The sequence below is a fragment of the Podarcis pityusensis genome, assembly GCF_964106645.2.
Source record: "Podarcis pityusensis genome assembly, chromosome: 5".
In the NCBI taxonomy this organism is placed as follows: Eukaryota; Metazoa; Chordata; class Lepidosauria; order Squamata; family Lacertidae; genus Podarcis; species Podarcis pityusensis.
The window spans coordinates 6,494,288-6,520,290 of NC_138032.1; the positions used below are offsets into that span (position 1 = coordinate 6,494,288).

At 45.7% G+C, this 26,003-nt stretch overlaps 1 protein-coding gene and 1 long non-coding RNA gene across 2 annotated transcripts in view; one reads left to right on the forward strand and one right to left on the reverse strand.

Annotated features, from left to right (window-relative positions):
- The window catches only part of LOC308478525, a 164,383-nt gene that overhangs the window by 130,663 nt on the left and 7,717 nt on the right, over positions 1-26,003 (forward strand). The gene's annotated exons all lie outside the window — the stretch shown is intronic.
- Positions 10,633-24,597, reverse strand: LOC308478384 (cytochrome P450 2J5-like). The gene is made up of 8 exons (XM_081008064.1): positions 24,435-24,597; positions 23,572-23,721; positions 23,209-23,369; positions 17,020-17,196; positions 14,209-14,350; positions 12,975-13,162; positions 12,357-12,498; positions 10,633-11,385 (listed from the first exon to the last, which is right to left on the reverse strand). Exons 2-8 carry the CDS (start codon positions 23,630-23,632, stop codon positions 10,691-10,693), a joined length of 1,566 nt encoding a protein of 521 aa, XP_080864190.1. The 5' UTR covers positions 23,633-23,721; positions 24,435-24,597; the 3' UTR covers positions 10,633-10,690.

The following is a 26,003-nucleotide window of genomic DNA, read 5'->3' on the forward strand; positions in this document are numbered from 1 at the left end:
TTCTTGGAAAAGACCCTGATGTTGGGAAAGATGGAGGGCGCAAGGAGAAGGGGACGACAGAGGACGAGATGGTTGGACAGTGTTCTCGAAGAGATGAACATGAGTTTGACCAAACTGTGGGAGGCAATGGAAGACAGGAGTGCCTGTGTGATGGCCTGGGAATCCGATTCAGAGGCTGTACCGGAGGAATCCCAGCCTGCACAGGAGTCCCCGCCTCCAGGGCCGGCTGAATTGGGGCAGGGCCTTGATTCTGAAGCGCCTGCACCTGTGCCGGATCCTCAGGAGCAGGCACCAGGTGAATCCACTCTGGCTCCAGAGGTGGTTGAGGACACAGTGCCTACAGGTGCGCCTCTCCCAGCCCTGTCAGGGGAAGGTGAGTCTCCCCCTGGGTCCAGTAACCCTCCAGCTTCTCCTGAGCTGCAGAGGCTCAGGGCAGAGAGGTGGAGGGAACTGGTTTCTCCCAGGAGGAGTGCTCGCCTTAAGGCCAGGAGAGGCGGGTCTCCTGGGGGCCGGGATCGCCCCTGGCCTCAGAGAAGATAAAGGCCAGTCAGCCCGGTCCCAGGTTGTGGGAGTAACGTTGTTGAAGAGCTGTTTCGGCCAGCACCCAGTCCTGTTCCCCCAGAGTTCCTGTCCTTGCCCGGCTTCTCACTGTGGACCCCGTTTTCGCCCGTGGAGGACTGTCTGCCGACCCTCAACTCAGCTGCTGGACCTCGCCCCACGGTAAACTCCCACGGGGACCAGCACAGCCTGGCGTGCTCTGGTCCATGGGGTCACGAAGAGTTGGATACGACTAAACGACTAAGCAACAACAAAAAGAAGACGATAACTCTTATTAGAATAATTAGAATATTAGAAGAAGCAAGGCCTGCTCACAGGTGCCAGGCCACAGCAACTCTTTTCAGTAGGTCTTGCCCCCATGAGGCAGTTGTGGAGGGTGAATATCCCCTCCTTCCCACAACTGTTTAGCTCTCCTCCTTCCCCAGGTCCTTTCCATGCTATCTAAGACTCCACTGATGCACCCTTCTCTGCTCCTCCCTCTTCATCCCTCTTCTGGTCCTGGGAGACACCGGGAGAGGGGAGCTTGTTGCAGCAGGAGGGGGGACACCCTGGCTCCTTCACTAGCCTGACTCATCTCTGCCTCTTGGCCTCTCCTATCTCCTACTTCTGCCTCTGCTTCTGCTTCTGGACTTTTCTCTGCCACACACTGTCCCTGTCTGATCACCAATCCCTGGGCTCTCAGTCTTCATCCCTTGGAAATTCCCCAGGTCATACTTCCCACCATTCCTTGGTGTTCAGCCAGTGTATGCCATCATTGTTAGGTAGATTTATTGCTTTATTGTCCAGCGTCCGGCACGCTTCCCCTGCACGCCTCTGCAGGTCGTAAAGCAATTAGCAGAATTGCACAGCGTCCGTGTTGAAAGGGCAGTAAAAGAAGTCCCACACGTTTCTTCTGTCCTAATATCACTTTATTTGCTCAAAAGTAGCATATTTACAATCAAGAAATTCCATCTGATTCAAGCTGCATCTTCTCCCTCTGTTTGCAGCTGCGTAACAAAGCTGCTTTCACTTTTCACTCAGCTCACAGCATTCCAAGCTGCTTTCGTCACGTCCTGGCTTACTTCCCTTGTAAGCGCCTCCTCTCAGCCTCGAGACACAGAAGGTTAACCCTTCACTACACCCAACACCCCCTCTTGTCTCGCGTCTGAGGGGAGAATCGACCCTTGGTCGTCCCAAACCCAGACCTTCACAAAACTCCCCATGTCTTTGGAAGGTGAGTGGCTTCGTGAACCCATCAGCTAGGTTCTTGGCAGAGGGACAATACTTCAGCGCAACTAATCCCTCCTGAACACTCTGGCACACATTCCGAAAGCGAATGTCTAGGTGTTTCGTTCTGGCCTTGAACTGACCTGACTCTGCCAAACGCAGGCATGGTTGATTGTCCTCGAAAACACGTATCGGCAGACAATCCACTTCGCAGAGTTCCTGCACCAAACAAGCATAGAACTCTACTTCTCTGCACATCTCTGAAAGAGCACTAAACTCAGCCTCAGTGGATGAGAGCGCTATAAGACTTTGCTTCTTGGACCTCCATCCAACTACTGAGTTCCCAAACTTCACCACTAGGCCAGACACAGACTTGCGATCCTCAAAATTAGCCCAATCCGAGTCGACAAAGCAAGTCAGTTTGACTTCTCCTTGTGCTGGCAACCTAAGACAAAAGTCTTTGGTCTCCTGCAAATACCTCAGAACTCTCTTGATGCCATTCCAGGCTTGCACACTAGGGTTTGATGCTTCCCTGCTGAGCAGATTGACAGCAAACGCTATATCAGGTGTGCTCCACTAGGACAAGTACAACAAACTCCCTAGGGCTGACTGAAACACTTCAGTATTTTCGAACGCAGCGCGTTCTACTTGCTGGCTGTCCTTCACAAAACTAGTCTCCATAGGACTTCTCACTCCTGCACAATCACTCATCCTCATTTTCTGAAGCAATTGCTCAATTTTACCTCTCTGGCTGAGCAAAAAACTTCCATCCTGTGCACGCTCAACATTGACACCTAGATAGGTTTTGACAGCACCAAGCTGTTTAAGCTTGAACCGTTTACCTAGCTCTTTGGCAAACTTCTCTGCCTGTTCATCTGTTTCTGAGAAGAATAGCACGTCATCAACCCAAATAAGCAAATACTCTTGTGTTGCTCCTGAACCTCTCAAATAAAAGCAACTATCAGCAACACTTCTCCTGAAACCTAGCTCTTCTAAGGCTTCATTCAGGCACATGTTCCAGTTTCTAGCAGATTGACGTAATCCATAGATGGATTTGTGCAATCTCCACACAACATCCTGCCTTAAATTCTCAAACCCCGGAGGAGGAATCATGTACAGCTCCGCCTGGAGATCTGAGTTAAGGTAGGCAACATCCACATCAAAGTGGTTTACCTTCCAGCCTCTCTGTGCTGCACAAGCTAAAAGCGTTCTCAGAGTCTCCGCTCGTGACGTTGGCGAATACACCTCCGTGAAGTGTATTCCCTTCCTCTGCGTAAATCCTCGAGCAACTAACCTGGCTTTATACTGCGGCTCTCCAGCATCAGTGGGTTTCAAGCGGTAAACCCACCTGGAACTCACAGCCTGCTTTCCCGGTGGCAACTCTGTGAGTGAGAACACACCTAGATCTTTCATGGACTTCATCTCTTTGTCCATTGCCCTGTGCCACTTGCCTGCTTCTTCCTCAGGTAAACTCTGAATATCCTCGAAGGATTCAGGTTCACATCTAGCCACACCTACCCAAACGCCTGAAGCGTCGTACCGATCAGGAGGCCTCCTTGTCCTCGCTGATCTCCTCAGTGTGAATCCTGGTGAACCTGCTTCTTCACTGAGTCCAGCTAAATCATCCTCAGTGTCTTCCCCCTCTAACCTGCTGCGCCTCTTGGGCCTTACAGCTGGTCCAGCAGGTGAAGAAGGCTCACTCTTTGGCTCAAACTTGACACTTGCCTGAGGAGGTGTTCTAGGTTCCCCCCTCTGAGGGATCCTGAGTTGTCCCTGCCTTGGCCTCTGTCGCTCTGGACCGTGGTCCCCAGCAACAAGTTCCTCTTCCTCCTCAACGTCTGAGTCATAGAACTGCTGTGGAATCATGTCTGGATTAGCGTGCAGACGCTTCCAACCGGCTTGCTCACAGAACTCAGCGCTATTGCTGATAACCAACCCAGACTGGTCTCCACTTGGGTACGCAAACCGCCAGGCCTTTGAGCCAGGCTCATACCCTACAAAGATCATTCTTTTAGATCTTGGCTCACCTTTCTTGCGTAGAGCCTTTGGAATAAGCACCCAAGCCTCACAACCAAACACACGAAGGTAGTGTACCTTAGGCTTCTTTCCATGCAGTAAGAAATACGGTGTATTTCCTACACTAGAGTTGTACACTCTATTCTCCGTATGGACCACATAGCGCCAGGCCTCAGACCAATATTTCTGGGGTAGCCCTGCGTCCCACAGGATCGCAGACACAGCTTCCTGCACCCTCCTGTTCTTTCTCTCTGCCAGCCCATTCTGTTGTGGAGAGTAAGGAGTGGTCAGTCTGTGGCTAATCCCCTTCTCCCTAAAGAAATCCTGTAAAGCAGAACCAGTGAATTCAGCACCTCTGTCACTTTGAAAACCATGAACTTTGGTGGAAAAAGTTACCTCAACTGCGGTGATCCAATCCCTGATCATTTTAGCCGCCTCCCCTTTCGTTTTCAGAGAGAAGGTCCAAGCAGACCTCGAAAAATCATCAATCAAAAGCAGAGAATACTTCAAACCTCCCAGTGACTCAACAGACATGGGTCCACACAAATCTGCATGAATTAATTCAAAGGGTTGTGTGGTCTGCCTCTCTGACTTTGGATATGAGCATGTCACAATTTTCACCTGTTTACATGCATTGCAATCTAAAAATTTGTCACAAACATTAAATTTGCACCCTTGTGTCAGCTCTGGTGCTTTCTGGAGATATTTCCAATTCAAATGGGCGAAGTGTCGGTGCCAAATATGTGAACAACCATGGTGAGGCGCTACATTCACACATTGGCCCTTCGCATCTTCGGTGTCATCCTCTCCTGTGGAAAAAGGCACATTTACAGCAAACAAATTATCTTTAGACTGCGCTGTGTACACGTGTTTCCCATCCTTGGAGAATTCACATTTGTCACCTGCAAAAGAAATATGAAAACCATCGATCAGTAGATCATGCACACTTAACAAACAGATAGTTAAACCGGGCACTGCATAAGCTTTGACTTCATGCTTAAGAAAAGGACAGAAGAAAAGTCCTGTCTCTGTTAGCCTTTTTCTGCTTCCATCTGCAATCGTAACAAACTTCTCAGTTTTTACTGTCCTGCAATTCCTCAAAAGACTGCTAGATGGCACTAGCGAATTTATCGCACCAGAGTCTATTATTACAGTGAGAAAGTCTTGTTGTTTACATTCCTGGGTCGCCAGGGCAACAATCTTCTCTCTACCCCCCTCCTTGGGGCTTCTGCAGATGTCCTCTCTGGTTGTCACGGCAACAGACTCCCCCCGGCAGGAAGACTTGCCCACGACCTTCACAGCTTCCGTAGATGCAACTCTCTCAGTTGCCATGGAGACTGGACTTGTCTCGGCGTTCCCACACAACTCTGAAGCTCTTATCTCTACTTGCTGCAGGTGGCCAGCCTTGAAGCCTCTAGCTCTTTTCAGCTTCCCAGGCTCCGACTCACGTTGTAAACAACTCTTGGCAGCTTTTGGAGAAAGAGGCGTCTCTGAGCTTTCACTGCTCACTGCCCACCCACTGCTCACGGGGTCTCCAGGACATTTTCCTGCACCCCCTCTGATGGGTAAAGGGCTTCCAACACTTGGCCTCTCTCCAGGTTCCTCACACAGACACGTTGCAGCATCCACACAGCTCCCAGGCTCAGCAAAAGCACAAGCAGCATTGCTAGCAACAACAACAGCAACAGTCCCTTCGCCCCCCCCGTGGGGGCTCCCAGCTCCTCCCAGCTGTGTATCGGCTCTCAAGAATGTGGTCGGCGCCATCTTGCCTTTCCCTTTCGGATGCAGCCACTTTTTGGCCCTTGCGTCCCACTACAGCTCCACAAGCTTCTTGGAGTGCTAGCCAAGCGGCCTCTGGCCTTCTTGCACCCAGGACAACAGGCACCAGATGAGCATCCACACTTTCTGCCAAAAAAGCAAGCACACGCTTCTCAACTTCACTTTGCTCTGCAGCCCTCTTAGCCTCTGCTTTCCCAGCTGCATTCTGTGTGGGGTGAATTACATTCCAAAGCTGCTCCCCAACTAGCAAAAGCTCCACTTGAAAACTCCACTGCAGCCAATTTTGGCTAGTCAGTTTCTGACATGGCAGTTTAAGCTCAAAGCCATGTTCATGGGGCTGAGCCATTGTCTCCCTTCTGTTGGCTTTTCCAAAAGGTACTCACTCAGCAGCCAAACTGGGCACTCCGGACGTCATGGCTCTCAGCTCCCACTCCGTCAGCCTCCTCCGATCTGCCCTTTGAAGTCTTGCTTGGCAGTCGATCAAACTGACGATCAGCAAATAAAGCTTCAAAGCCCTTTCTCACACGCTTCACGTTCACCCATAACCTTTGTTAGGTAGATTTATTGCTTTATTGTTCGGCGTCCGGCACGCTTCCCCTGCACGCCTCTGCAGGTCGTAAAGCAATTAGCAGAATTGCACAGCGTCCGTGTTGAAAGGGCAGTAAAAGAAGTCCCACACGTTTCTTCTGTCCTAATATCACTTTATTTGCTCAAAAGTAGCATATTTACAATCAAGAAATTCCATCTGATTCAAGCTGCATCTTCTCCCTCTGTTTGCAGCTGCGTAGCAAAGCTGCTTTCACTTTTCACTCAGCTCACAGCATTCCAAGCTGCTTTCGTCACGTCCTGGCTTACTTCCCTTGTAAGCGCCTCCTCTCAGCCTCGAGACACAGAAGGTTAACCCTTCACTACACCCAACAATCATGCCTCAAAACCCTCAGTGATCCCTGGCATATGGACTTGTGGCCATAACATATCTGCTTGACTCATGGTTCATTATGTTCCAATGAGAAACAGAGCTTGTACTAATTACGACTATGGTTACTACTTCATTGTGGGGCGGGACATCCGCGTTTGAAAGATATTTTGATTATTATTATTGCACCGCCTCCATTTTGGCCTTGTATCTTATAGATCAGATTCTACTGTAATTTGCCATGTTGATTTGGTAGTGTGGCCAGCTACAGGCCTTCTTGAATGGCACAGGTCTTCTTAATCTTTGTAAATCTGGTTCTTGGGATGGGTTGTGGGTGGAAAGTGCTTCTGACTCCACTTTAGAGTACCATCAGTGGAGAAGGACAAGGACAGTGCTTCTTAGAAACCGACTTAGAGCAGAAATATTAGAACTGTAATCACTCTCTGAAAGCAATGTATGATCCGAATTGCCTACATGCTGTGCTTACCCCAGTGGGTGTCTACATTTGGTTCTAGGTCATGGCATTCCCCCGGGTCCCAGTGAATTGTAGAGTTGGAAGGGACCCTGAGGGCCATCTAGTCCAACTCCCTCCAATGCTGGAATCTCAGCTAAAGACATCCATGACACATGGCCATCCAACTTCTGCTTAAATACCTCCAAGGAGGAGAGTCCACAATCTCCCAAGGGAGACCATTCCACTGTCAAAAAGCTCTTACTGTCAGCAAGTTTTTCCATATGTTTATTTCTGAATTTTCTTTTTTGTAACATGAAGCCATTGATTTGAGTCCTACCCTCCAGAGCAGGGCTGGATCAATCAACTGAAGCGATTCAGTTAAACACATTGTATTTTTTAAATTATTGTTCAATTTTACAATTAACATTCACATTCAAATAAAAGTCATAATCATAAACATAAACGATTCTCTGAATCCTTGGACTTCCCTGAGCTGAGATTCCATGGATTCCATTCAACTGCATCATATAATGTTCTCCATTTTTTCCTAAAATTCCATTTTTACCATAGTTCTTGTTACATTACAAGTGTTGTTACAATGCTGCCAATGTTTTTAATTGTGTACAGTGTTCTCCAAGGGAACTTACAAATTTTCCCCATTCCTTATTAAAGTTATTCTTCTTGGTTTCTAATCTTTTGGGTCATTTTTGCCATTTTGGCGTAGTCCATCATTTTTATCAACCATTCTTCTCTGGTAAGGACTTTATCTTTTTTCCTTCTCAGAACCAAAAGTATCGGTGCTGCTGTCGTCGCATACATAGTCGTTTCTGCTGCTTTGGTATTTCTGCACCTTAGATTCCTAGTAAAAACGCTTCTGGGTTTTTCCACAAAGGTTATTTTAAATATTTTTTTTAACTCATTACATATCATTTCCCAAAATGCTTTTGTTATCTTGCAGGTCACCATGTATGGTGGAGGGTGCCTTCTTCATCTTTACATATCCAACAAATATTTGTAGCAGTTCTATACATTTTTGCTAATTTAGTAGGTGTTAGATACCACGATACATCATTCTCACAAAGTTTTCCATGTACAGCATGCTGTGAATTTTAAATCTTCCCTCCATAACTTTTCCCAAGATGAGAATGGTAAGTGCAAACAGAAGGGGAAACGACAGGCTGCCAGAGTTCCGGAGTACTGACCCAGAAACTGAATAGCTAGAGGAGGCCAACAACCTACCTCTTGAAAGACTGACTCCTGTGACTAAAGGATTAAAAGAGCAGCAGTTACTGCTCTCCTTGCGAAAAGCACTGAGACACCACTTAGTGTGCTTTGGCATGCAGTTTTTTGACTTCCCTGTCTTCAAGAGCAGGGAACGTTTGGCTTACTAATGAAAGGCTTATCAAGAGTCAAGGTGTTGTAAGTGAAAATTCAGAGGTGTAAAGTGGAAACAAGCCACATATTCAGAATTTTGAATTGGAAAATATCACCAATGAAAATATCACCATGTTCAGGAGGAAGTTGCTTTGCAAATGTGCTTTGCAAACTGCAAGCAGCAAGTTTCATTCAGCCCAGGGACCCTGAGGGCCATCTAGTCCAACTCCCTCCAATGCTGGAATCTCAGCTAAAGACATCCACGACACATGGCCATCCAACTTCTGCTTAAATACCTCCAAGGAGGAGAATCCACAATCTCCCAAGGGAGACCATTCCACTGTCAAAAAGCTCTTACTGTCAGTAAGTTTTTCTGTGGAGACCATCTGTTAGGGCGACCAGAGCTGCCTCGGTCCCATGATGAGCACGGAAGCCGGATTGGAATGGATCCAGAGCTGATGTTTCATCCAGAAACCCATCAAGCTGTTCAGCAACCGCTCTCTCAATCACCTTACCCAGGAACGGAAGATTCAAAACCAGGTGGTAATTGGATAGATCTAAAGGATCTAATGATGTTTTCTTTAAGAGCGGGCGCACCACTGCCTCCTTCAGTTCCCCTGGAAATGTCCCGGTGCCAAGGGACAAACTGATGATATCCCCTAGGGGGGCCCCTCACCTCGTCTGGACATGCTCTAATCTGCCAGGACTGGCATGGGTCAAGAGGACAAGTGGTGGGCTTTCCAGCTCGGAGTAGTTTGTCCACATCGGTTGGGGATATCCGGTCAAAGTGGTCCAATACTGGACCCGAGAACAGTCAAGGAGGCTCCAGTTCCGTTATTGTATCCAAATTGGCAGGGGGGTCACGGCGGAGCAACAGGACCTTCTCCGCAAAAAAGCTTGCAAATGCCTCACAACTGTGTGTCAAATTGTTATTTAAATTTGGCTGTCCCTCGAGGGATGTTAAAGACCTAATTATACTAAATAATTGTGCCAGGCGAGAGCTAGCAGATGCAATGGAGGCCAAGACTTCTTAGCGGCTTTCACTGCCATCTTGTAGGTTTTCATAAAAACCCTATAAGATGTTCTTGAGGCTCCGTTGCGGGCACCCTGCCATACTCGCTCTAGCCGCCTGAGGTCCCAATTCATTTTCCGGAGCTCCTCGGTAAACCAGGGAGCCCGGTTTAGACGGGGTCGCAGAGGGCGCTTAGGTGCGATCTCATCAATGGCTGCCAGGAGCTGGATATTCCAGCCCTCAACAAGCTCAGTCAATGAGTCGCCAGGGGGAGCAAGGTCCCACAAGGCTTGGCGGAATCTATCAGGGTCCATCAGCCTCTGCGGGCGAGCCCAGATCAGCTCGCCACCTAAGCAGGGTGGGGGTGGAAAGTCAATCCTGGCTTTCAGAGCGTAGTGATCAGACCATGGCACCTTCATCGAAGGAGACATGATCACATCTATACCTACGCCAAAGATCAAATCTGGCGTGTGGCCTGCTTGATGTGTGGGCCCGAAACAAACTGGGAGAGCCCTAGTGTCGCCATGGAAGACACCAGGTCCAGAGCCTATGAGGAGGGAGTGGCATCAGCATGGATGTTGAAGTCCCCCAATACCAATAGGTTAGGGAACTCCATGGCCCAGCCGGCCACTGCCTCCAGTAGGCCTGACAGGTTGGCTGCTGGCGCGCTAGGTGGCCGGTACACCAGCCAGACAGCCAAGTTCTCCTCGGAGCCCCACACTAAGCCAACACATTCAATGCCGGGGATCAATGGCAATGGTAGAGCCCTGAAAGAACAACCTTCCCGGATTAATAATGCCACACACCCCAGCCCACAGTCCGCGACTGGTGGAGGACAGAGAAACCCGGGGGCACCATCTCTCGTAAGGTAACTGTTTCCCCTTCGTTTGGAGACTTGTTCTCCAAAGTCTCTTTGTCCTCTTTAATTCCACTTTCCATTTCATTCTTCTGTTTTCTTAGCTTTGGAGTGGTTGCTTCCGTACCTATCTCTGCTGTTTCTCCTTGTTAAAATGTTATATATACAAACACACATACACATACAAACACACCAATTGCTCAGTGTTCCTCCATCCCTCCCTTATTCCTAAAGCCACAGTTATCTCAGTTTTCCACCATCTCCATTTTACTCAAACTTCTGCCATTGAAGGAAAGGCTAGTGGAAGTCAGGGGAACGTCTGTTTCAAACTTCTCCCCCTTCCATTCTTTAACTGTGATAAAGGATGTGAAGCCTTCAAATATTGCATAGTGCCTCCACACAACCTATTTCACTCCTGATACCTTGCGTGGTCCGCGTTCCGGGTTCCGGGTTCAATGTAGTGATTTAGAAGAGATATTTTATTAACAAGCACACATGTACAGTATCCATCAAAGAAACTTAACATTCTTCAACTGGAGAAGCTGATAGCCTTGCTCTTAGGAGTCTACTCATCTTAAAGATACAATAACATAGCATGGGGGGTGTTAGAAGGGGGCTGCAGAAGAGGGAGAGAGGAGGAGGTGTGGGAATGTGTGTGTAAGGGAGATTTGAGAAAAGGAAGGGGAGGGGGAGGAGAAAAGGGAGCAAGAGTAAGAATGGGGATGCAAAGGAAGTTGTCAAAAAGGAGGGAGTAAGGAGGCATTGGGAGAGGGATGAAGATGAAAGCAGGGGCATGAAAGGGCCTGAAGAAAAGGAGGAGATGGGGTGAAGGGGAAAATGGATGCAAAGCAGAGCTGCAGAAAATAAGAGAGAAGTGGCTTCAGAAATGGGGCTGCGAAGGTGAAAAGAGACCTCAGTAGTTGCATGGGATGAGATGGGAAGGGAAGGGGAAATGCTATCAGGAGTGGCCAAGGGGTCACCGAGTGCAGGAAGCAGGGGTGCAGCCCCTAATATTTTCCTAATTTTTAATGTGTTGCAGCGGGGAACTGCACAGAGTTTATACGGATGGGGATGTGCTATAATCCCTATTATAGCCTCTTGATTGAGCTCTTTGACTCCTTCTGGCAGCTGAAAACTGAATGCCCTCAGCAGGCTGGTCAGGAAGATGAATATTTCGATCTTTGCCAGCTGCATTCCCAAACAAATGCGAGCCCCTGAGGAGGAGACAAGAAGAAGGCAGCAAGTGAGCAATAATTTACTTTCCCATGTTCATTGCTTTGTAGCTATAAGCATTCTGCATAACACTTTGGCAAAATAGACATAGTTAGGATAGGGAAAACATCAAGGCTGCTGTCAGTTTTCTAGCCTCGTCAGTGCTAACCTTCCTTTCTTCTTGTTATACTTATATTTTATTCTGTAATTTGAAGTTCCCTATCTCATATCAAGGAAGATACATTCAGGAAGAGGATGAATTGAAGATGAAGGGTCCTGTGGGAGGGGCAGGGCAGAGAGCATCTTCCAGGGCTAGAAGCCAGTGTAAGAGGGTCTAGCTCCCAGTGAGAACTGGGAGGGCTCACTTTTCTGTGTGCAGAATAAGGGTGAAGATTTAATTTTGATAGAGGACTCTGTAATTTCCTTTATTCTTTTCTATTTTTTCTTTCCTAATCTTTTTTCTATTTTCCCTTTTAGATTAGTATGATTTTTATTGTGTCTTACGTATAAAGCTTTTTAATAAAACTTGATTTAAAAAAATGAAAGGAAAACTTTGGTCAACTGCCCAAATCAGCAATGCAGAAAGTGGTTAAGACCATGGAGCAAACTCTCCTGCCAGGTTTACTTCACCTTGGTAGGAACTAGCATTGCTGCCTGAAGAGAAGTTGGGTGGCTTGCAGTGGTGATGTGTGACAGGGAACAGCAGTATCCTGGTGCTGGCAGTGCTGCCTCTCTCAGGGACAGGGCAGGGGTGGCAAATGTAGGGAGGTGCAGATGGAGACCACATAGGTGTATGTGCATGTGTGGGTCCCAAGCCACCAACCTAGAGATCCCCTTAACTTGCCAGTGCCTTGCCCCATTCTGCTGACCAGCAGTGCCCACTCCCTCCTGTGCTGCTGCTGATGTCATTTCCTGGAAGCAGACCAGTAAGCACATCTACAGATCACAACGTAGCTTGGTCTTCTGTGTTTACCTGCACCAAAAGGGAGATATTCTTCTCTGTTCACGAATTGTCCATCCCTGTCCAAAAAATGATTTGGGTTGAAATTTGCAGGTGTCTCCCATCGTGTTGGATCAAGAAGAACAGAGCGCAGATCGGGAACAATAATAGTCCCCTGCAAATAAGAAACAAGTGACTTGGAATGCATTCACATCAATACTTTTTTTTTATTGTCCCACACTATCCCAAGACTAATCATTGCAGAGACTGATCTGAATTGTTGTTGTTGTTGTTGTTGTTGTTGTTGTTGTTGTTGTTGTTGTTTTGGTGGGTGGCTTTGTATTCATCACTGTAAAAACTTTCTGTACAGGCAGGAACACAAGGGGTCTTTCCCCCACCTCTTTTAAAATGAAAGCTCAGAAGCAGGCTGAGACCTCTGGATACTTCAGGCTCCTCCCCTGCCACAATTGCCCCATGGAATGGCACTTGCCGATGGTGAAACATGTCTGCAGATGGAGCTCCTGCTCTTGCCCTTCATATTTTTGACTAGACAGGAAGTTCCTGTATGGCTGGCTGCATCTCTCAATATGAAACCTTCTGCTGCTCTTTGCTCTTGGGCTACAGGAGTGCAGCTATATCACACTGTTATACCTTGGGAATGAGAAAACCACGCAGCTTGAAATCCTTTGTACATTGCCTAGGGAACCCCAAAAAACTGGCAAATTTAAAGCGCTGTAGTTCATGAATCACAGCATTAGTGTAGGGCAGTTTCTTCTTGTCTTGATAGCAGATTGAGTGAGCAGAACCTATGACATCTTCTATTTCCTTGTGCATTTTATCTGAAGAGAATGATGGAAACAGAAGTTTTATTGTGAATACTGCATTTTATTTCAGATGGACATTTAATTCCCTTGAACATATTCCATAAATCTCTGTGAATGAGTCCCAGTTTCTTGCATTTTTAGGTCACCTGGTCCTCCAAAGAGCTCGTCTGTGTACATGATTCTTCCCCACTCTAGATCCCAGGTGTGAAAAGGCTGAAAGTGAAGCTGATCACAGTTGTTTCTGGTTACCAGAGCTGGCTGGATTTGCTGAAGGGCTGGGATCAAAGGCTGTCATATATTCATTCTCCACCCCCAGCCCTCAATATTTCCTACTTAGTTTCACTAATACTCATTTCCTCATCTGATTTTTGGCTAGCATCACTCATATAAAGGTAAAGGTAAAGGACCCCTAGACGGTTAAGTCCAATCAAAGGAGACTATGGGGTGCTTCGCTCATCTCGCTTTCAGGCCTAGAAGGGTGGTGTTTATCCACAGACAGCATTCCGGGTCATGTGGCCAGCATGACTAAACCATTTCTGGCACAACTGGACACCATGATGAGTGCCAGAGCACACAGAAATACTGATTACCTTCCCACCGCAGCACTACCTGTTTACTTACACTGGCATGCTTTCAAACTGCTACGTTGGCAGAAGCTGGGACAGAGCAACAGGAGCTCACCTGTCTTATGGATTCAAACTGCCAACCTTCTAATCAGCAATCCCTAGAGGCTCAGTGCTTTAGACCACAGTGCCACCTGCATCCCTCATGTAATGGAGCACGGAGAGGCAGGAATGAGGCTCAGTCACTTATCTCACAGCAGGGGCATTCTTGTACATTTGCTGCATAAAGAAACTGCTAGCTGATTTGCAAAACAAAACAGGCTGTGGAATGGAATCAAACTGGAGGGGGGAATGTGTTGATTCCTGCATTGCAGGGGGTTGTATTAGAAGACCCTTAGGCTCCCTTCCAACCCCACTATTGTAGGCTTCCTTATGAAACCTTTAAAGAACTATGCTCCACCCTAGTGGTCAAGAGAAGCCCTGGCTCTCCTCTCTCACCTTGGATATCTGGATGACTTGCCAGGAGGAGAAGTGCCCATTTCAGAGAACACGTAGTTGTGTCCGACCCTCCTACAAAGAGGTCAAAAATGCACTGGGTCAAGTTTTCTTCATCATAGGTGGACTCTGGGTCATTCCTGCTCTGGTGTTGAAAATGGGGAAAGTGACATGTCATTTACATGCATTACATTCTGTCCTTCAGCACTTTATCTTCCTTCCCCCACTTATTACCATACCAGGGTGGCCACACGTGCTTCATGAGAGGTGGGGTGTACTCTTATAGTGCCTAAGGTGAAATGGGAAGCTGCTGCCGCCGCCCCCCCCTTAATGTTGCTGCCCTCACTCGCTGGATCATCACCTTTTCGTGGTGAGTGGGCTTGCACATTCCTATGACCCTTGTGAGTGAAGCCATTGGGAATCTCGTACTCCCAGCAGGGTCACCCAAGGCGGTAAGGTCAAAGGGGAGGAGCTAGACAAAGAATGACCCAAGAAGTCATCAACGGCAGAACAGGTGGGTGATAACAAGTGGTATGTTACAACGTCTGTAAAGGTGGATGAAAGCTGCAGCAGATAAGAATTTACCGGTTGTCATGACAACTCATGCCATCAGAACAGAGCCTTACTGCGAAGACTGTTCATTGGTCAGTGTGCACTGATCAACAGATATAAAACAAATTCACGTACAGGCATCTTCCAAAAAACTCATCCCAAACCCAAACACCAAAAGTTCCATGATGATCAGCGTATGGTAACAGGGGCAGGATTGTGAAATCTGGAAGCCCTTAGTCATGAAACAGCACATGGGCGGTGGATACAGATTCAGTCATTCTGACTCAAGGAACAAGGCAGTTGAGCAGCTCGGCAGCTGTATCCATGACTGAGCAGCCCTTTTTAGGATCTACTCTGCTCACTCCAAAATGGGGGAGAGGCTAGAAAAGGTGCCCTAAACATAGTCTGCCTCTCTTTTTCCCTGACTGGATTACCACGCCCAGTGGGGTCACCACCCAGCGGTGGTAAAAGACAATTGAACTTTGGAACATGGAATATATGGACAGATATAACACAGATAATGAGCATCCTGAACGCAGAACTGCCATCATTGCAAGAGAGATGTGATGTTTTAACATCAATATTGCAGTGCTTCAAGAGACTCAAAGAGCAGGCAAGGGACAACTGAAGGAAGAAAAAGGAGGCTACACATTCTTCTGGAAAGGTCTATCTGAACAAGAATGTCAAATATATGAGGTAGGCTTCGCTATCAAAAACAATCTTGTAAAGCTCCTGTCAGAAGTCCCTACCAGACTTCTGGTAAACTCACCAAAAACCAACAGGCTACTATTACCAACACACTCGTTTGACAGAAAAATAAATTTAAAACTTCATGGAGGCATCCTCAGTTTAGTTTAAGAATATTTTGTTTTGGATTTTCTGTTTTCTCAGTCCACATTTGAATGTCAGATAAACATCAATCCAAAAAATGCTCCAAAACAAGACCCCATAATACACTTAAGTTTCCACTCCTTTCCACTCACATTTCCTAGACATTTCTATATTTGCTTATGGATGGATGTCAACCCACTTGAGCAACTAAATTGACTATGAGAAATATTTGGAGGGAACTCAATGCCATTTTCAACTGAGATTCAGAAAAAAAGATACACTGGTACCTCGGTTTTCGAACAGCTTAGTTCCCGAACAACTTGGAACTTGAATGCTGCAAACCTGGAAGTCAATGTTTCGGTTTAAGAACTTTGCTTCGGAATCTGAATGTGCTCCTGAGCTTCCATTTTCACTGTTGCGCTGCTAATTTCTGCCCCCTCCCCATTGTAATCAAAGCCTTCCATTTCCGATTGAAGTGTCATGAGGTGATATTTGGAGCTTATATTTGGTGCTTTTGTTTTTGTTATTTTTTGCGTTTTTGTTTGTGTGGCTTTTTCATTTTTGTGACTGTAGCTTGTTCTTCATTTTATGATTGATTGATTGATTGATTGATTGTGTGACTACGGAAATGGATAAAAACCCACCATCCAAACAATGACTATCATCAGCGCAGGTAAGAAAGAATTTTAATTTTAATTTTTATCCAGCCACAATACTGTTTTATTTATTTTATAGTACAGTACAGTGATTACAGCTTTCATTTTATGGACCAATGGCCTCATTAGATATAAAGATTCACGTTAAATTGCTGTTTTAGGGTTTGTTTATAAAAGTCTGGAATGGAATAATTCATTTTCCATTACTTTCTATGGGAAAGCATGCCTCAGTTTTGGAACACTTTGATTTTGGAACAGACTTCTGGAACGGATTAAGTTTGAGAACCAAGGTACCACTGTACTGGTTTCCAGGCAAGGGATTAGTATTCACATATAACAGGGAATATAATGATTCCTTGAATGCGCTGCCTACAGTTTTGAAGCAGATACTCATTTGCATTCACATTTGTACATGAAAATATCTATCCTTTCCTAGCTATTTTAGTAGATGCCTATGGAAGGATGTCAACTCACTTTAGCAATTAAAATGACTATGAGGTAATGGGGGGGGGCAGAGAGAGATTTTGGTGTCCTGGCAAGAGATTAGTATTCACTTATATTTATTTTTTTTATTTTTTATTAAAGATTTCAACATAACAATTAATCAAAAACATATCATCCTCATTCCCCCCCTATTTTCCCCTCCCCGAAAAGAAAACCAGCCCTCCCACCCCCGCCCCCCCAGACTTCCCTCAGCTCCTTTCTCTGTTCACTCATAACATGGAATATAATGATTCCTTGGATGAGCAGCATTCGGTTTCAAGCAGATACTTACTTTCTCCATCTGAAATAGATAGAAATCAATGAGATCCTGTGGCTCATACAGAGACTGATTCTCCTTATGCTTCTCTATCTCCTCCTTTGCAAATGAACGCACCATCTCTATGCAGGAGAAAGACTTCTTGTGGGGCCCTGGGAGATGTTTCATGAGCCACGGGAGCATTTCATAAAGCTAAAGGAAAGATAGCAGAAATGCTGCCATTACCATGAGGAAGCTTGGTCACACCGTTTGTGCTTTGGAATTGCACTCATAAAACATGATCTGCATTATTCTTCAGGGCTAGCATATTAGTTTGAGTCTCACTAAGAAGAAGGAAGGTGTCTATAGCTTCTCTGGAATCCCACAATGATTGGATTCTGTGAATTATCCCTAGCTGAAAATGTGAAAGAAAACTATGGCTCAAAATATTTTTCCAGCTCCCCGGCATAATTTCAAAACTGGGCACAATCTCAGGACCTCTCCTGGAACAAGTTAGTGCCCTTTTGTGGTAGGTGGGGGTGGGTGGAGAATAGGTATGGGGGGAAATTCAAGTATGTTTCATGAGTACTTTTTTTTTACAGATTAGGAATGGATGTAGAAATGTGGAGAACTGAACTTAAATTTGAGGAAAGGGTTTAGTTGATCATCCAGAAGGGGGCTGCTTTCCTCAGCAATAGCAATAGTGCTTGAGTTGCTGGTCTCTCTTTCATTAAAAAAAAATTCCAGCCAAGTGGTGGCTGCAGGGGCCTCACCATGGATGTCATCATGATTGCCACTGCTAGGTGGGTACAGAGTAGACACATTTAGTTTTCCATGATGGCAACAAAACGATGTAATTCCCTTGTTGATAAGATTATTTTGTTCACCTCTGTCCCCTTTGGTGGGCTCTCGATGACCTATTCTGAAGGTCATTGTTCCATTTTTGTCCCATCTTCCCTCCAAAGAGTCTCCTGTGGTGGACAAAGTCTTCTTTTGTTGCTGTTTTATGGGGGGGGGGTGTGCGTGTTTTTTATCTCAATGATAATCTTGAGCAATGGATCAGGCTGTGAGATAGTAAGTAGCCCTTATCTCAGATCAATTTAAACCTGATCTCACTTCTCCAACCCTCTATCAGAATACTGATTTGTGGTATTAAAGCCCTTGGGAGGTATTAAAGCCCTTTGGCAGGAATGGAAATGACTACTCACTGTTGGTTTCTGTTTTCCTTCACTGTGCAGCGAAAGGGCTTGTCACGAGACAGGTGTTTACATTCCACAGTCTGTACTGTTGGAGTTTCTCACGGGAAAGGGAGGCTGGATGTGACGTACACTGGTTTCCTGTTTTTCACTGTGTGATTCTCTCCGAGCTGTCGAGGAGAGAGGATGCATTTTTCTGCTCCGGCAGAGGCAAGATGTCTTTCTGTAATATACCAGCTTTGAACTGTAAATAAAGCAATATAGAGTATGCAGCACGTACTCCTCATCCTTCCGCTGGGCACGAGACTCTGCTTTAAATCAACACGTGGTTATGGGCCCAGAAGTCGAATCGGAGTGCCGGCAAAGGATTGGAATGCAGAGGGACAGGTCGGATCGGAATCTGCTCTGCGCGTAAAAGTGATTGATGAGGTATGTGCTACTGCTCCGGGCAGCCTGCCAGCTTATAGTTAATGGCTTTATGGCTGGACCTTGAACTTTCAAAGCCGTTTTGCCGGGAATAGGCAAAAGGCTCCCAGGCACAAGTTACTATGCTGGGGAAATCGAAAGTAACTTTTAAGTGCGCTTTTGGAATAAGGCAGCTGCAGCAGTGACGCAGCAAGATTTAAAGCAGCATATATGACGCTGAAGGCTAATGCCAGAGTCATGATGGCCCTTCAGGATGCTTGTGGGATTCCTAAGCTCAGCAAGAAAAATTACGCGGACTGGGTTCTGTATGCAGAGGCAATTCTGCGGAAAGAGGGTTTGTTTGAGGTGATTACAGAAACCCCCCCAGTTCCAGTTACAGATGCATGGGAAGCTAAGGATTCCAAAGCAAGGGGAACTCTTACATTGATAGTATCCCCAGAAGAGCTCTGTCTATTGCGTGATAAGACCTCAGCCAGAGAAATTTGGGCCGCTTTGAGAGAGGCTCACTTAAGGACAGAAGCTGGATCCACTATGTTTTACTTTAACAAGCTGCATAATATGGCTCTTGCTGAAGGTGGAGATGTGCGTTTACATCTGATGGAGATGCAAAATCTGAGACATGAGCTGCAACAGAGAGGACTCAACTTTCCAGAGGCTGTGTATTCTTTCATGATACTACAATCTTTGGGTTCAGGTTGGGAGTCTGTTGCAACCCAGATTGCTGTGCAACCAACTGCTCAGCTGACAGTGGACTTTGTTACTGCCGTGATTTTAAATGAAGCAGATCGCCGGGGTGCTAGCTGCATGGGCAAGGGGGAGTCTTCACAGACGTCGTCCCATAGTGCAGTGGAACCACCAGATGGCACCAAAGCTTTGAAGGCAGTGAAATGCTACTCGTGTGGACGTCTAGGCCATATGAAGAGGGAATGCAGATATCCCAGGGCCAAGACAGAGCAGCGCAGCGAAAGCTCATCGCGCGGAAAAGGCCGAGGCAAAGGCAAAGGCAAAGGTCCGGTGTCTAAGACAACGCAGCACAAGGCTATGGTTTCACGCTTCACTCCAAAGGTTGCAGAGGTCCAGAAGACGTCTAGATCTTTCTTCGTTGTTGATTCAGCGGCGACCCACCACATGTGCAACGATAAGAGACTGTTTGTGTCTTTTACACCGCAGGAAGGTGCGATTCACCAGGCGGATGACCACACTATTCCCAGTAAAGGCTACGGAACTGTTGTTCTTCACAGTTTGGACTTATCGATACAGAATGTGCTTTACGTGCCAGACGCCAAACATAATCTGCTCAGCGTTGGACAGCTGAATGAGCGGAACATTGACGTTTCCTTCAAGAACAGGAAGTGCATCATCACAAAGAAAAATGATTATGTATTGCATGCTGAATATGTTGATCGTTTGTTTGTTTTGTATTATGATGATGTTGAAAAGGATGACACTTGTTGCATTGCAGGTTCTAACAAAAGTTTGCATGCAGAATGTATTCATGATTTTCACCGAAAATTTGGTCATTTGCATTTTGAGGCAGTATCTAAAATGCCTGCCTTAGTTGAAGGTATGACTATTAAACCCTGCAGGTACCACATGAAGTGCAAAGCATGCGCAGCAAACAAGGTGAAAATGGCTGCGAAAGGTAAGGTGTCTAGTAGGCAAGCTACAGAACCATACCAGGTTGTTCATGCTGATTTAGTTGGACCACTAGCGCCCTCTTTGGGTGGAAATAGGTACTTCATGGTTCTCATTGATGCATTTTCTAGATATATTTTTGTGTACAATCTCAAGCACAAATCAGAGGCTTTTCCTAGGTTCAAGGAATTCTGTGCTTGGTTGGAAAATGTGCATGGTAAGAAGATAAAGACTCTTTTCAGTGATCGCGGGGGAGAATTCACTTCTCAGCAGTTTGAAGCTTTTCTGACTGAGAAAGGAATTCAACACGATTTGTCTAGTCCTCGCTCGCCATGGCAGAATGGACTTGCGGAACGGGCAAATCAGACATTGCTTCAAGGGTTAAAAACCTTGCTGCATGATGCCAATCTTCCAGAGAGTTATTGGGCCGAATCTCTCTCGTGTTTTGTTTACAGTTACAATCGCAGGTTATCTTCAGCGATTGGTTGTACCCCCTATGAGAAGATGTTTGGCAAGAAGCCATACATCAAACACATGAAAATATTTGGTTCTGACATGTGGGTTCACTCACCACAAAATTCCAAGTTAGACAAGCGTGGATTGCATGGTATCTTTCTAGGTTATCAGAAAGGGTCTTACAGAATAATGATGACTGACTCTAAGACAATTAAGCTCACGAGAAGTGTTGAGTACAATGCAAAGTGGGGGGAGAATGTGGGAATTTTCCAATGTTATCCTGATGACGGTGATGAGACTGAGGATAGTCAAAAGCAACCACAACAACCCACTGATGAAGGTTCTGAGTCTGAATCTGAAACTGAATCGGGTGATTCAGAGGATTTCAAGAGTGCGAAAGCCTCTATGCGACCCTCTGAAAGCTCTGATCAAGAATTGGAGGAACCATTGTTCACAGTAGGTCGTTTTTCTCCTAAGAAGGAAGAGGAGAGTGTTGAAGACTTAAGGCTAATTCGTAGGTCACAGAGAGCCACAAAAGGCAGACCTCCAAAGAGATTTGCTGATGAGTTTGCTACGATAGCAGTAACAGCTGTTAAAAGCTCCAAGAAGGTATTTGAACCTTCAAGTTTCCAAGAAATCCAGGGTTTGGATTCAAAGGAAGCTGAGCCATGGTTAAATGCCATGAAGGCTGAGCTTGATTCCTTAGAAAGGAACAAAACATGGGAGCTAGTTCCAGTAGTTCCAGGAATGAAACTGCTTGGAAGCAAATGGGTCTTCAAAGCGAAGACAGATCAAAATGGCAAGATAGTCAGACACAAAGCCAGATTGGTAGCCAGAGGTTTTGCACAGGTACCAGGTGAAGACTATCACGAGACCTACTCACCCACAGTGAGATATGAAAGCATTAGGCTTATGCTCAAGCTAGCTGCAGAGGAAAATCTACACATTAGTCACCATGATATTAATACAGCTTTTCTGTACGGATCTCTGGATGAATCACTTTATATGCTTCCACCTGATGGCGTACAGGTAAAACAGGGATTTGTTTGTGCTCTGAAGAAATCCCTTTATGGTCTCAAACAAAGTGCACGGTGTTGGCACACAAAACTCACTGAAGTATTGTTTTCTCTAGGTTTTCAGCAAGGGAAAGCTGATCCATGTGTATTTGTCAAAGAGGAGGGGCAAAAGAAACTGTACTGTTTGTTTTATGTTGATGATTTATTATTCTTTTGGAAAGATGTCGCAATGTACAATAATGCCCTAGCTCAACTGAAAGAGCACTTTGACATGAAAGATCTTGGTGAGGTAAACAACTACCTATCTCTGGAAATAGAGAGAGATCAAGATGGTAACATTCTAGTACACCAGTCACGGAAAATTGCTGATGTGTTAAGCAAACTAAATCTGATGGATGCTAACCCTGTAGACACACCGATGACAACAGGTTATCAGGTAGATGACACTGAAGAAGCATTTTCTGACACTACACTGTACAGAAGTGTGCTAGGCAAGCTAAACTTCATTGCCAGATGTTCAAGACCAGACATTGCTATTAGCTGTAATTTGCTAAGCAGACAAGTCAACAATCCTAGTGTCAAGGATTGGAAAGCTCTGAAACGCATAGTGCGGTATTTGAAAGGCACTATGCATTACAGACTGAGATTTAACAATCAGAAGTCTGGTGGTCTTGAGATATTTGCAGATGCAAGTTTTGGAAGTGACACTACAGACAGGAAAAGTACGTCTGGAGTTTGCTACATGTACAATCAAGGTCTGTTTGATTGGTCATGCAAGAAGCAAACAACAGTTAGTTTAAGTACTTGTGAAGCCGAACTGAATGCACTATCGTATTCACTTAAGGATTGTGAATGGTTAATACAATTGTGCAAAGATATGAAAATTCCTGTCAAATGTCCAATCCAGGTTTACCAGGACAACAAAGCATGTTTGGCTTTGCTGAAGTCTGAAGGTTGTAAGCAAAGCACGAAGCACTTGCAATTAAAGTTGCAGCATGCTAGGGAATGTATTCAGAAGGGACTCGTAACGGTGTCCTATATGCCAGGTAATGAAATTCCTGCTGATGTATTGTCCAAGATTGTATCAAGGGATCAACACTGTACCTATGTGCAGAAGTTGGGTTTGTACTGATATTGTACGAACACGCTGCCCAGTGATGTTCACAGAAAGGGGGAGGATGTTGGTTTCTGTTTTCCTTCACTGTGCAGCGAAAGGGCTTGTCACGAGACAGGTGTTTACATTCCACAGTCTGTACTGTTGGAGTTTCTCACGGGAAAGGGAGGCTGGATGTGACGTACACTGGTTTCCTGTTTTTCACTGTGTGATTCTCTCCGAGCTGTCGAGGAGAGAGGATGCATTTTTCTGCTCCGGCAGAGGCAAGATGTCTTTCTGTAATATACCAGCTTTGAACTGTAAATAAAGCAATATAGAGTATGCAGCACGTACTCCTCATCCTTCCGCTGGGCACGAGACTCTGCTTTAAATCAACACTCACAGCATAACCAAAGCTACATGCAAATTGTATGGAGAAATCTATGGCTTCTATCAGCTTCTGCAACCTTTCATCTTCAAAAGCAAACCGGTGTCCAAAAGACACAGCAATTATCATGTTGGAGACTGAGGTAGCGATGGGCATGGAAGGGTCAAGTGGCTGTCCTGCAAAATAAAGTTATACTAATGTTAGCTCAGCTGGTCCACTTCATACTGAGAGTGGGGTTTCATGGTGGCCAAGAGAAACTGCTGGGATCTCCATTAGGAACCAAGAAAAGCATATCACATTCCTTTCTAAAATGGACAGAGGTAGGACACAAATATATCTCCATATGCCAGCTCAGCACCATCACTTAGCATCACATACCCTTTGAACGTGCAAAAGCCTCCACGAGCTGATGGGCCTCCTCTGCTACTTGCTGCTCCATGCCTTTCTTTTCCCGCCACAGCTTCCACAGAGTGACTACAACAAAGCGTCTCTGTTGCCTCCAGGTGTGACCATTTGATAATGCAATACCTATGGAAAATCAGTGAGAAACAACAACAATCATACCTCAGGTTAAAGTCGCTTCAGGTTAAATCTTTTCAGGTTGCCTCCCACGGCGACCCGGAAGTAACAGAACAGGTTACTTCAGGGTTTTGCCGCTCGCACATGCGCAGATGCTCAGAATGACGTCACACGCATGTGCACTTTACAGTATCAGCAAAAAGTGAGATTTCTCGACAGCTCTACCGTTTTGATTTTTGAAGAGAAAACTGGTATCTGATACAGTGTGATGTCGACAAGTTTAGATTTTTCCATGGAAGGCCGTCACGATCAAATTTCACTTCTCATTTGGGAGACAAATGGATGGCAGGAAGGATAAAGGACTTAACTTGCTTCTGGCCACCCTAACCTGGTGGGTCAGTTTATCAGCCAGAGCAGCAGACCACACCAGAGCATATCATGAGTCTACTGAAAGCCCTGCTGTACAGTGTCAACATTTAGCTTTTTGTAAGCAAGCATTTATAAGCAAAATAGATGCTTTGATTCACCAATTATTCCTAGCAAAGCTAAGAAGGGAGTTGGCTTTATCTATGTAAACAGCCCCTAGGTGTTGGCTCCTAGGTAATGCATTTCCCGTTGTGTGCAGCAGTAATAGAGAACCTTTGTTCTGTTTTTCTGGACATCCCTTTAAATGTTTCATCTTCAGAAAATACCAGTAGAAATTCTTATTCTTCACTACTTACCCTTTCCTTTTATCAGAGTCCTAAGTAAAGGAGTCTCTGGTCACTCGTCTAATTCTTCAGAGTGGTCAATGAGCGCTTCTTTCACTGCTTGGAATCCAGACAGTACTACAATGGGTAGATGTCCAAACCATATGGTGTAAATATTTCCATGTTGCTTTCCCAGCTACCATTTGGTTCAAAAGAGGAGAGAGTAATGATGTGTTCAAAAAACGCAGTTGGATATTTCAACTTAATACGAGAACGTCATCCTCCCTCACCTCTGCAGTTTCTCACTATGTGCAGTTCTCTTGCTATCATCCTTCCCCCTCCTCCTCCTCCTCCTCTCCTCCTCCTCCTCCTCCTCCTTTCCTTCCTTCCTTCCTTCCTTCCTTCCTTCCTTCCTTCCTTCCTCCCTCCCTCCCAGAATTCCAACCCATTTCTTTTACTCCCTCCTGGCCATGTTGCCTCTGCCTAGGATGAGAGCAGCAGAGACACTTCATAGTAACCAGCCCTCCTGTGGCAGACAAGAAGATGCACAAGTCATTGCCAGAAAATGATCTTGCCACAATCTGTGTGTGTGCAGGGATGTGGAACCTGTAGCCCACCAGATGCTTTTGAACTAGAACTCCCACCATCCCTGACTATTGGCCACGGTGGTTGGGGCAGATGGGCATTGTAGTCCAAAACATCTGGAGGGTACCAGGTTGGCATAGGCTGGGCTAGAGTCCTGGGTCAGCTTTCAGACCCACGGTGGGTTACAGCAGGAGCATCACCACCATGCAAATATATGGCAAGGAATTAAGATGATACATGTCTGGGCTAGATAATATTACCAATTCCAATGTTTTAAAAGTTAATATGTTCATATCTGATGGCTGAGTAATTTTGTATTTTTTGAAGAGTTTTCGCTGAAAAAGCTCAGAATTGTATTTAAGAAACAAACAAATAAAATAAACTATGGTCTGTCAAAGAGTAAATGCTTGCGGAGGAGGCAATGGAAAGGTGCCTGTTCTGTTTGTCTCTTGTCTTCTCTAGCTACACGTGAGCTGCTGTTGAGAAAGGCTGGTGTGCTCCTGCTTCATCGCCAATTGAACTTGTTGCCCTTCCATCTGTTGGAAGGGGAGAAGTACACAGCATTCTAGGCCAGGGATGTCCAACAGGTAGATCGGAATCTTCTAGTAGATTGGCTGTGTCTGTGGTTGATCTTGGGGGGCCCCCGAACCCCCCCCCCCGAAAGCTCAAGAACTCTGGCTCCCTAAAAAAGCTCAACAAATTTGGTAGATCACTGCCAGTTTTTTTATAGTGGGAGTAGATCTCAGTCTCTTGAAAGTTGGACATACCTGTTCTAGGCCATGTCACAACATGCAATAGAACAAAAGGAAGACAAGATCAAGAACATACTGTAATAAGCTGTTTTATTAATTCAGCTTCTTGTGTTACACAATGTGTTTTGGAGATGAGTGCCCTTCAACCAGCAGCTATGAACGACAAACATTAAAACTAGTATAAAGGGGCAAGATTCCGATTAATACTGAAAAGCACAAAACCATACAAAGTAGGATAATGGCAGCATGGGTAGCTATGTGAAAT